The following is a 12,630-nucleotide window of genomic DNA, read 5'->3' on the forward strand; positions in this document are numbered from 1 at the left end:
TATCAGCATGGATCTTGTCACTTCATGGCTAATAGAAAGAATTTCATTTCTTTATCAATGTGGTATCTATGTTATGGAAATGTGAGGATACGCACATCACAGTCTACCTCAGGGGTGTCAAACTCAATTTCATTGAGGGCCACATCAGCATTGAGGTTCCCCATAGGGGGCTGGGTGGGTATGGCCAGGGTGGGTGTGGCCTACTGGGTGTGTGTGGCTAGAGTGCATATGGCCTACTGGGTGGGCATGGCCAGCTCTACATCGTTCGCATCAAGGGTGCCTATGGGGGCCTGGGCAGGAGTGGGACAGATCTGAGGGTCTCGGGCAGAAGGAGGGTCTCTGGGCCAGGGCCAAGACAGTGGGGGCCATTCCCTCACTGTTTCCAGGATGGCTTCGTGGGCCACATGAAACCACCTAGCAGGCCGGATCGGGGCCCCGGGCCTTGTGTTTGACATGTCTGGTCTACCTGCTCTGCTATAGCTTCAATTATTACTTTCCTCTATTATTTAGTTGTTTCTACTAGCCAGCTTTAGTTTTACAGTAAAGTGAACCTATGACATTAATCAGCAGCAGATTCTACAATTGGATTTGCAATGGTTAAAAAAAACAAAACCAAGGCACAGAATGGTCATGGTTGGGTGTGAACATGTGTAAATGAGGGAGTTAATTTGATTCCTGGTGACTACATAGACAAGTCCATCCATTTTTATTGGCAACTTTTTCAGAATTATTGCCTTCTTTTTAGAGCTGAGAAAGTGTGGCTCAAAGTCAACTAGCTGGCTTCTGTGCCTAAGACAGGAGTAGAAGACAGATTTTCTCATTCCTAGCTCAGTACCTTAACTATTAAACCAAAGTGGTTTTAGTCACGTATAATGTTGCTAAATATAATTTTGTAAAGAAAATATAATTTGAGTTATGCTTTAAATATTACTGAATAAAAAACAGATTTAGCCTTACTTGGCTGATGACTGACTTCTTCTATCAAAGTAGCACCAAGAAGCTCAACAAATACAGATTCAGATTGCTCTGGTTCATCATCATCCAGAATAGGGAGGTGTAGTGTAGCTTCACTTTCGTTGGCTGGAAGGATTACAAATCCTGAAATGGGCAGATAATCTTTCCCCAATGTTGCCCTTGCAATATTTGATGGCAGATAGAGTGAGTCATCTTCATCATGCATGGTTCTATATGTAACCTTGACTACTCCCAACTGACCTTTCAACCTTACTATTGTTAGGGTGACATTCTTGGTTTCTTCCTCAACTTTAATTGGCCTATTTTTTTCAGAGAAAATCAAAAGTCCGTATGGGTCATCATTTGCAAGAATAGTCAATGTAGCATTTGTGTGAACTCCAAGTCGCCCATGTGTAACATTAATGATATAAACTGAAAATGTCTTGTCCAGTTCTGGAATTTCATCAGACAAAATATGTACAGTTAAATTTGCTTTTCTTTGCTCCACGTGGAATATTATGTTGCCACTTGTTGCAGTCATATCTTCAGTATCATTTGGCACTATGAACCAATATAATGTCACCTGAGACAATACACCATGATGTCTAATAACCTGAAAAGCAAAGTAATACTTCATCATTATTGTATCATGTAAGACAAATAACTAAATCACTTAGCTAGACAAAGATTCCTATGCCACTTTACATATTACACAGATGCATGTTCACAATTTTAATCAGCAAAATAAATTTGAGACAAGATTTCCAGGCAGTTTTTATAACCTTTCTGCCATACATTCATAATTCCCTGTCTCATGATCTTTGTATATAATTATCCTGTCAGTCTTGCATCTTGACACTGAACTGGAGTATCACTAATACGAATGCTACTAGAGTATCACTAACATGAGTGCTATAAGTAATAAAAATAAGGTATTTCTAATATCCTGTTGTAAAACTCAAGTATCCCTGCCTATTAGAGAGGGTGGAAACAGAGATCATGACAACTAGTTATCAGCAAAAGAAACCCTATTTTGGGGGGAAAAATATAACCATGGAGGATTTCTATAACAAGTAAAGTATGCAAACTCAAGAGTAGTATATGGGACTGCAGACCTCAAATGTGATGTTTCCTCTTCCATCTTCAGGCTCCACTCCACTTTGAGAGAGGGATTCAGCACCGAACTCAAAGACCCCATGCGCATCGTCAGAGGCTTCAATAGTCACTATGATATGAGATGCTATTCCCAGATTGCCTGCTGATATCAAGGATAATATATATATATATATATATATATATATATATATATATATATATATATATATATATATATATATATATATATATATATATATATAATGCATCAATACTAACCAATTAATTGGATCACATCTTCACTTATAATACCCGAAGCTTAGTATCCGGTATCAAAATAAATGTAACTGAGCTGAAACAGATTTTATTTAATGTATCTCAAAAGGTTTGAGTTGCAACCCTAAACACACAGGCAGGTGTAGACAAACATTATTTAGAAAAAGTAGCTTTTCTGACACTGCCTCCCTACAGCATTCATCTAACATTGAAAATCCTCTTCCATAGATTAGAAGATATTAAATGGAATAAATTCCATTATTGGAATATATCTCCAACTTGAGGCATTTCAAAGGACTCCTCTTTTTTCAACTCAGTATTATTGTTTAACTTATTCAGCAAGCTTCCCTGCCTTTTCTGGGTCCGGAGAAGAATTAGGGAACAGAGGAGTCTTTAAAACCATTTTGCATGTAAATCATCATGACAGAAATGTGGGAGGCTGGCATGGGAGCTTTCTTACCATGCCAGGGGCAAAGGGGATCTGAAAAGTGCCTTCGAACACAGAGAGCTTTCCTTATGCCCTCGGGAAAATAAATCTGGTAATATACTTTGAAATTAAACAGCTGACTTTGAATAAGAAGGGGAAAAGGCTGAGTTCTTATTAAGGTGTAATGGTACGTTATTGTGCAGTTTCTTTTGAAATAGCCAGAATGCTGGGAGTTGAAATCAACACATCATTTATTTATTTATTTATTTATTTTTTTATTTATTTATTTATTTATTTATTTATTTATTTATTTATTTATTTATTTATTTATTTATTTATTTATTTATTTATTTATTTATTTTTTAAATTCCATTTATATCCCGCCCTTCTCCGAAGACTCAGGGCGGCTTACAAGCTTAGCAGTAAAGTTGACAAATTTGAAAAACACGGTTTTAAAACAGTGAACCATAGCTCTGAGAGAGGGGAAAAGTCCAGAAATCACTGCTTACCATATGGATGGACAGGAGGAAGGAAGTAGAAATCACCATCACCACTACCACTGCCACCATTAAAGAATTCAGAAACTTTAAAAAGACAAAGATACACAGTACATATACATATATAAAATGCAGATGATAGATAGCATTTCAAAGTATCTGGGGCAAATGTCAACAAAGAAGATAAGCTTGAAAAAATTAAAAGAATTTTGAAAGCTTAAGTTACTAAAAGCCAAAGATTATATATTTTTTTCATTAGCTACTTGGATCAACTGTCTTTAACTAAGAATGACACATACCTGGTAAGTGAAAAAGCAAAGAAATTGGAAAAGGGAGAATTTATAAATCAAAATTCTCTGAATTAATATGTTATGAAAATAATACTAAAACAAATAAGGATTTATTTACTAATAGAATAGACTTCCTCAAATTGATCTTAACTCCATGCAGTTTTCTTCACAACAAGGCAAAAGGACTTTTACATTGTTTTCATTATTATTATTATTATTATTTAAAGTCTAGTCTGTATAGCCCAGTAATTTCTGGGGGTGCCTTAGCTGACTTTTTAACAAGATTCGATTTTTTTAAAAAAGATCAGCCAGAAGTACATGCAGCAAAAGAAGTGCCTGTACTTCCATGGCATTAGAGGTAATCAACGACAGGAACTAGCTTCAGTTCTGGAGTTACCATAAAGCTATTGAATACTTATTATTTCATGTTTTGAGAAGCTTCAGATAATCATGTGTCAGATAAAGTGATGGCTAAAACAGAGCCCCTACTATCGTGGTACCTGACAACATACACTGTATAAAAGGTAAAGGTTCCACCGCACATGCGTGCTAGTCGTTTCTGACTCTAGGGGCCGGTGCTCATCTCCATTTCAAAGCTGAAGAGCCAGCGCTTGTCTGAGGACGTCTCCATGGTCATGTGGCCGGCATGACTAGACACCAAAGGCGCATGGAACGTTGTTACCTTCCCACCGTAGTGTTTCCTATTTTTCTACTTGCATTTTTACGTGCTTTCGAACTGCTAGGTTGGCAGAAGCTGGGATGAGTAACAGGCGCTCACTCTGTTACGCGGCACTTGGGATTCGACCCGCCAAACTGCCGACCTTCTGATCGACAAGCTCAGCATCCTAACCCGCTGAGCCACCGCGTCCCTGTGTATACACTGTATAGTACCTACTTTATGTGGAGTATCTTGTTTAACAACAGTGAAGAAATGCAACTAATATCTTCAACAGAAAATTAAACATCTAATGCTTTTCTAAAAGAAAATTCAAGTTATTTTTGAGTTTCACCAGAATGAATTAAATGTAACTAAATTTCAATCCCCAAAGAGACAGAATGTGTTGTTGTTGTTGTTGTTGTTGTTGTTATTGTTATTATTATTATTATTATTATTATTATTATTCCATAAACATTTACCTGCCCCATCTGGATTCAGCAATTCTACTTTGAAAGACTTTTCTAGCTCAGGGAGAGAATTGTCTGTAATGTTCACAAGAATGTGCTTGTATCTTTCTCCTGGCAGAAATTCCAAGGTCCCTGTAATTCCCTGCAGGAAAAAAAGCTGTTAAAAGATCCACATGAGGCCACTATATGTGTCAAGCTGTCATTTACTTGGGACAGGTCCATAGTTGCCATAGAGGCCACAAACATCTGAGCCAACTTGGACTCAGCATCATAGGGTGCCAAATTAAAATGACCAGGCACCAACAGCCTAGGGAACTCTATTACCAATTCAGCCATGGAATGCAGAAGCTACGACAAGAATCCCATAGGTAGCAGTGACAGGAGTATCCTAGCAGCAATCCCAACTATTCCCTTTACTCTGAAACACTGACAAGTATACATTGGACATACTATTTCAATGATAAACTCATTGAAGCTAACTGGCCTATATCAGGTATTATCACATACCTGATAATCTTGAGGGCTGAATGCTGTTAGTGCAACTGTTCTGTATTGTGCCACAATTGTCCCAAGAAGGCCTTGTGCTCGAACAACAAGCAAGCTGATTTGTCCTATTTCTTCCTTGATAGTAATGTGGGGTGCTGTCATGGCTGAAAGAATGGTTTCATCAGTACCTGAAGGAGGCTGCCCAACAGAGAACTGCAACAAACCTGGCAAGTGAAAAAGATATATCTTGTATTATTTATCCTCAAATGCGGGCAAAACATTTATTAATAAAAATACTTTTGTCTCTGATACATAAATTGGGCTACAGTTTCCACTGAATTTGCATACAGATATGGGAAAATATGTTAAGGTATGCAATTTTGCAATTGGATAATTAATTCCAGCAAAAAAGGTTCTTGGCTTTCTCCAACTGGCATAGGTTAATTATGAAAAGTTAATAGTTCTCTTGAAAAGAGAAAACATGGAAAAGCAGGCACTATGTAGAATGTCTGCTAATTCTTAGATGATGAATAGTATGAATTATTTAAGTATCTATAGCGATTAATTAAATCTATATCTATCTATCTATTGATAAAAAAACAACTATTCAAACAGAAAAACAATAATAAATGATATACTGTATAGATGCCGCAGGAGACAACCACAGGAAGTTACATCCAACTTATGTTTGTCATCTACAGACTGCTCTTGGATATAGCTGATATTTCCAACACTAATAGAAATTGCATCAATGCATCCTCCAGTGGTGCTTCATTCTATAATGTGAATCGTGATTTGAACCCATTAGCCAAGTGATAGTACTAATGTGGCCTGGATTACAAGTACACAAATGGAAGAGGCCTGAGTTACTGGTTTTGCTGGCTGGGGAATTCTGGGAGTTGAAGTCCATCCATCTTAAAGTTGCTAAGGTTGAGAAACCCTGCTCTAAATAATCGGACATTTCAATCTCAGGGACATCTCCTTCCCTATAGATTCCATTAATAAAGCTGCAGCCTCTTGCCCCCTTTATCCTCTTAAATCTGTGTCTGAGACACATTTGTTTTGGGGATGCGGTGGGGAGACAATGCATTTTAATCAGCAAAGAATGATTCCTGATATATTTGTTCAGCTTTTAAAAAGTCTTACATCCTGTCACTGATTTTGATGGAACTTAACAATATATAAAACTAAACATAATAGATTATTTAAAATTATCATAGTTTAGGAAAAATTAATGATTTTGCTACAATATTATGCATGTTTTATTAAGTACAGTAGGATGCACATCTAGTAGAACAATGGCTGTAACTTTGCAAGGTTCCCATGTTAAATATTTTTAGTCTTCTGTCTGAAATGCTGTGAGAGTTACAGTAGGCAGGCATTTTATGTTTAGTAACATACAGCACTGGATGAAGAATACTAAATAATTCAAAACTCTTATATTAACACACATATGTAGCATGAGCTGTGGTAGCGCAGTACTTAGAATGCAGTATTGCAGGCTAATTCTGCTGGCTGCCAGCAGTTCGATTCTCACTGGCTCAAGGTTGACCTAGTCTTCCATCCTTCCGAGGTTGGTAAAATGAGGACTCAGATTGTTGGGGGCAATATGCTGACTCTGTAAACTGCTTAGAGAGGGCTGTGAAGTAGTATAAAAGTCTAAGTACTATTGCTATTACATTGCAGAGCAGCAAACTATTTGTAGCACATACTAACTGTCTACATCTTGAATGCTGTATGTGAATAACTATGTAGTAATCTGTACAAATTAAGTATGAATTTTAAAGTGTGAACAGAATTCCTATAATTATTACCATACGGATGATCACTAGCTTTGACGGTGATGTAAGTAGTTTCCTTCTCTGGATCTATACTAGCTCCACTGGTTGGGGTTGAACCTGTTTTTCCATCTCCAGTAATAGCAGATACTAATGTCACCTGGAAATATTCTTTCAGTTCAGGTATATCATCATCAAGCACATGCAAATTCAAAACCTGGGAACAGGAAATGACAGGATAAAGATGCAGTCAGAAAACCAAATTAAATAAAAATATTGTCATTGCATTTAAAAAGGCAAATCCAAAAGTGTGAAAAAATTTACATAAACATTGTTGAAAACGTGAAACTCTCATTTCAATCTGAGAAGAATATATTACAACCAATTTTAAAGATATATTAACCTGACAAGTTTTTCTAATGGAGTCGAGAGCTCATGTAAACACTTTTGGTCAATCAACCATTATGTTATTCTATCTAAATTAATTAAAAACTACTGCAAGTAAAGCATTATTTAAAAAGCTGATAAAAGAGAAATCTAGAAATGAATAACATAGGGCAAAACTATTAAATACAACATTAAAATATTCAAAAATATGAATAGGAAAAAATAAAGGATGCAAAAATATAGTTAAAAGCTCTATGATTTTGAAAGTCTTGAGAAAAATTAAGGATATTTGTATATTAGTAAAAGAACATTAAAATGGTTATCAGGCAAGCTACTTTTAGATGAAAGTTTAGAATTATAAAAGATACAGATATCAAAGAATTCATCCCTAAATATCACAATCATTTCATTTTTAGTTTAGTGCTAATATGATGAAAGTCTTACAGAGGCTACCTAATACTTCCTGCTCTTTGAAAAGATTTTATAGCATTTCCACTCTAATTGTTATTCAACATTTGTTTAAGTGTAAATAAAAAATAACTACAAATTAGGTATACCTTAACTAGTACAATGAACATTCAGTTAAAGCCATAAATATAATGCTACAAATACTGAAGTTAGTTTGCATCCCTGAAAATACATCGGTAGTAACAAAAAATATATATTCCCATACAACAAAATTATTCCCAACAAAATTGACTATAGATTAGCAAAATATTAGCCAAATTTCAAAGCAGCAATGCATAACAATAATATTATTAACTTGAAGGGCTATGTCTGATTTACCTCTGATCTCTGGAAAGGAAGGAATTTTATAATCCCACTACTGTTAGCAAAGTCAGTAACAGTATAATTAATGCCATAAGAATCAATCTGAGAGATAGTGTAATACACAAAAACAGAATCCAAGGCCCCTCTGGTGCGTTCCACTACACAAGATACAGTAGAACCTTCATTAGAGACCTATAAACAATAAGAATTGCAATAAACACTATGATAAATATAAATTTGAAAATGTTGAGGTTTGGGTGGAAATGAAAATATGAAGTCACGTTGATATGTTACAATAAAAACAATATTCAGCTTTTAAGTGCATAAATTCATATTTTGGGGGAAAAAATCCCATTGCACACACATATTCATTTGTTCAATAATTATTTTACCCCTTTCATCAACTCTAAAGGCTCCCAAAGCACTTTAGCAATGATTAACAGGGAGACATTTCTCTTTAGCAAGATTACCATATAAAATATATGAAATAAAAAGAAAACAATTGGAGGAAAATAAGAAAAGGAGACATCTGTTTTTAAAATCAGTGTGTGCATAATAATCATTTTTCCTCAGTAGAGAAAAGCCTTATACGTATTGTTTGCCCATTTTAAATCTCTGTCGTAATAATCTATCATTCCTTTGCCACTACCCATGATGTTATTTGCTATATAATTATCTGCTTATAAACCTACTTCCAGTTAACAGTTCCCCAGATTACTGCTAAACCAATTCCAATAATTCCCCAGGATTATGTGTTGCTAGTATGAAGACTAACAAGATTAAGTGACATTAGGACTGCCTTTGATAGCAATTTGCTATGAAGATTACAAGGTCAGTATCATTATCTCCGTATTGCTTTGGAAAAGTAGAGGTCGAAAAGAAAATGAGTAGTTCTAGTTTAGCAACACAGCTGAGACCGGCAACTCAGTCATTAAGCAAAGCATCACTAAGAGAAGCCACAACTGTGTTTATAATTTTACTTCAGCTTTCCTTTATTGATCTGTGAAGGTCATAAATGCACAATTTTGCTGCAAAGTTACTTTTTCATCACTGTTGTGATGAAACAGCCCTAAAAGAGGCAATTACTAAATGAACACTACCTGTATATAGTTTGTATACTGGTTATAGGCTTGAATTGAGGATTTGCATGGATTACATTAATAGGGTTTTTGTACCTCTGGAATACATGCTCCTGTGAAACCAAATAATCCATTGGCATTATCACTTTTCTGGATTCTTAATGTTGCAGTTGCATTGTCTTGTGAAATTCGTGCTCCTCCGTAAACTGAAATAAGCTTTAGAATGAACAGCTCTTCTCCTTCCTCTTCTTTGTCGTCTTTGACAGAAACAATGAATGATTTGTTCCTCTCTCCTTGTCGATATTCTAAGTATCCAGAGATGGGGTACAAATCAGACCTTGCTGGCGTAGTGTGAAGTTCACTGATCTCTTCCTTTGTTAATTTACATTCATAAAATCTCACATCTTGCATCAATCCTTTATACCTGCTGCCACCATTTATGCCAGCACCAACTTTCATTATTCCTTGTCCTAGGGAAAACAGACCCACAAATAAAGATTGTTTTTAAGGCTCCAACTTTAAGTTTTATAAAATTAAATTTTGGTTAGTACTGTACATAATCGCTCATTTTGAATTTCATAATCTAAAACAGGAAAACTGACTTCAGTGTAGCTAAAATTAATGCAAGTATTAATCTTTACGTAATAAAGTCCAGTGTAGTTAAAGCAGATTCTTCTGGCTCAGACTTCATGGAATAATAAAATGTTTTGCTTTCATTTGTTTTATCTAGCCATTATTTCATCACATCAGAACTAGGCATAACAAATCTGATTTACTCAAAAGCAAAAACAGAAATCTGTAGGTTGAATGAAGAGAAGTAGTGTACATGTTTGTGATTTGTAAAGTTTATTACCATGTAAAAGTCTGGTTTCTGTTAAATCTTAAAAGGCTTCAAAGAAGCAATAAACAGGATTCAAGAGTTAGCTTATAAAGGCTGTTCTTCTCCAGCTTGAGGACCTACTGAAACTTTTCTGTAGCTTTTATTTCTATCCTGCTGAACTACAGCTACAAAGTACTGCTTCATCAGCCAGGTTTCACCACCTATATGAGAGGTGGTGTGCTGGAGTGTTGGGCATAGAAAACTGGAGATAAATTAGTGGTGCAGCAATTGGTTGCTGTTCTGCCTCAGGAGAGATAAGTTGTTTGATGCTGAGCTTCTGATGTAGAATGAAAAGCTGAGAAGTTTATAATCCATTTTTAGTGGATTGAGACAGTCTGGATGTATGCTTTCCTACTGATAGGGATGTATTATGAGATGCACTCAATAAGTGCAATTTAATTTTCCATCTATGGCATCTGCACATTCATATTTCACCAGAAAATGTTAGGGGTTTAATACAAACTCCTTCAATTTTGAATTTGCTCTCAGAAGCTGTCTTTGATGCTTTTAAAGAGTTTGTTGTGGATAGAATATTTTGCATCAGGGTTGTGATGGCTCCTATTTGCCATTGTATCCTTTTGGATCACTAAAAGGTTTAGGTATAGGCAGCATCCCTATTTGTCAGACAGATCACCTACAGTGGTATTTTATGACAGTTGCTGTTAAATACAGGAGCTGCTACTAGCTAGCACATATCCATGCTTCTTACTATTGAATCTACTTCTGCCTGTCCTCATGCCATTTTCCAAACTGATTTAAATTCCATCTATACTGAGACATTTTGACAAAGCTTGTAAGGTATACATACCACATTTCCAGTAATAACAAAAAGCTGTAAAATCTTTTCCCATCCTACTGCTTTACAATATCTTTTAAAGCTACTGTGGATGCACAATGCTGTAGAAGCACAATGGCTTATAAACAGAAGATCAGTAATACCATATGTTAATTATAATATAACTTTAAATTAAAAATATATAAAAAATAGATTGGCTAGAAAGCAAAGCTAGCTATTTGAAACTGGAAATTTGAATGAATTACCCCAACATTAGCCAATATAACTCTGCAATCCATTTTTAAAAAGTAAATACTTATCCCACAGAGATTATTTGTTCCAGAGCTGTATAATAAAAACCATACATTTATTTATGGAACTTTAAATAAATGGGGATGAATTTCTTATATAATGAAAGAAAAATATGTAATTCCTTTAGCAATTTCACTTCTCAATGGAGTTTGATCATCCCAAATTTCAATTACAAGAACAAAAACACCTCACAGGAGCAGCTTATATCCTGCAATGATACCCTTAACACCATCAAAAAAAATCTACCTGTCCCTTGGAAAGCAAAATGGATAAAAATGCCATTTCCAATCTAAACATCTGACTGACAGTGCAGCCAACCAATAATAATGATAATGATAGCTGAATTATTAAAGAATTAATTAATTAATAATTAAATAATTACTGAACATACAGAAAACAAAAAGGGAATATCCAGATAATGAATTAAAACATAGAATGTTGACAAGGAAAATCACCAAATGGTCAATTTCTACAAAAGATTGAGGGGAATGTGATAAAGGTAAAATCTGGAATTTTTAAAAAGCAACCTAATGCTTGATTTGGCTGAGCTGTGGTGGCATAGTGGTTAGAATGCAATATTGCAGGCTAAGTCTGGTTACACTGTCCTTCGATCCTGACTCAGCCTTCCATTCTTCCAAGATCAGTAAAATGAGTGTTTGGGGTAATATGCTGACTCTGTAAATCATTTTGCGAGCACTGTAAAGCACTGTGGAGTGGTATATAAGTCTAAATGATATTGTTTTTGCTATTTGAACTAATGTAATCAAGGCCAGAATTGAATTGATTGAAAGTGAAGACAGTGCAAAGAGGCAGAAAAAACAGTAGATCATATATTCAGCTTGTGCAAGAAACTGATTTATTGGAACATCTATAAAAATGATCATGTACCAGTAATGAAAAATTGGTGGGAATACAGTATGTTGTTGAAAAGTTAATAAAAAAGGAATGGGTTAAAATATTGTGGCATTTCTAAATATAATCTGAGTTTAGCCTCATAAGGACACCAGATATCACTGTGATTTAAAAGAAGAAAGTGTAGATAACTGATGTGGCAATACCAGGAGATAGTAGAATAGAAGACAAAGAATTGGTGATCACAAAGTATCAAGATCTAAAAATCAAAATTGAAAGATTATGGCATAAGCTGACCATGGTAGTCACACTGTTATCAGCACATGGAGTGCCATACTAAAAAAATCTTGGATGGCAGTTTAAAGTGTCCAAAAAGCCACACTGCTTGGATCCACATATACTATGCTGAGAGATTATAATATATTAAGTTTGGTGGAAGAACCTGATGAGTATGAAGGCCAAATCCAACTAAGAATTAGCAGTTATCATTTTATATTGTTGTGTACAGAGAACACAGAGAATAACAGAAGTAGCACCAGTGTGGCGAAATAAAACAGAGATAGCACAAATAGTAATCAATGTCATGGGACCAAATACAAAACATCTGGATTTCACTATTGGCATTAAGGAAATCACCATCTATCAA

At 35.2% G+C, this 12,630-nt stretch overlaps 1 protein-coding gene across 1 annotated transcript in view; it reads right to left on the reverse strand.

The window, feature by feature from the left end:
* ADGRV1 (adhesion G protein-coupled receptor V1) overlaps positions 1-12,630 on the reverse strand; it is a gene marked incomplete at its 5' end in the record, with an annotated part of 249,459 nt that overhangs the window by 202,292 nt on the left and 34,537 nt on the right. The window contains 8 exons of the mRNA XM_083351665.1: positions 958-1,567; positions 2,070-2,209; positions 3,262-3,336; positions 4,677-4,806; positions 5,172-5,374; positions 6,965-7,145; positions 8,102-8,278; positions 9,262-9,635. Of these exons, the coding sequence (XP_083207791.1) occupies positions 958-1,567; positions 2,070-2,209; positions 3,262-3,336; positions 4,677-4,806; positions 5,172-5,374; positions 6,965-7,145; positions 8,102-8,278; positions 9,262-9,635 (1,890 nt within the window). The remainder of the gene's footprint in view (positions 1-957; positions 1,568-2,069; positions 2,210-3,261; positions 3,337-4,676; positions 4,807-5,171; positions 5,375-6,964; positions 7,146-8,101; positions 8,279-9,261; positions 9,636-12,630) is intronic.

Source organism: Vipera ursinii (genome assembly GCF_947247035.1).
Source record: "Vipera ursinii genome assembly, chromosome: 2".
In the NCBI taxonomy this organism is placed as follows: domain Eukaryota; kingdom Metazoa; phylum Chordata; class Lepidosauria; order Squamata; family Viperidae; genus Vipera; species Vipera ursinii.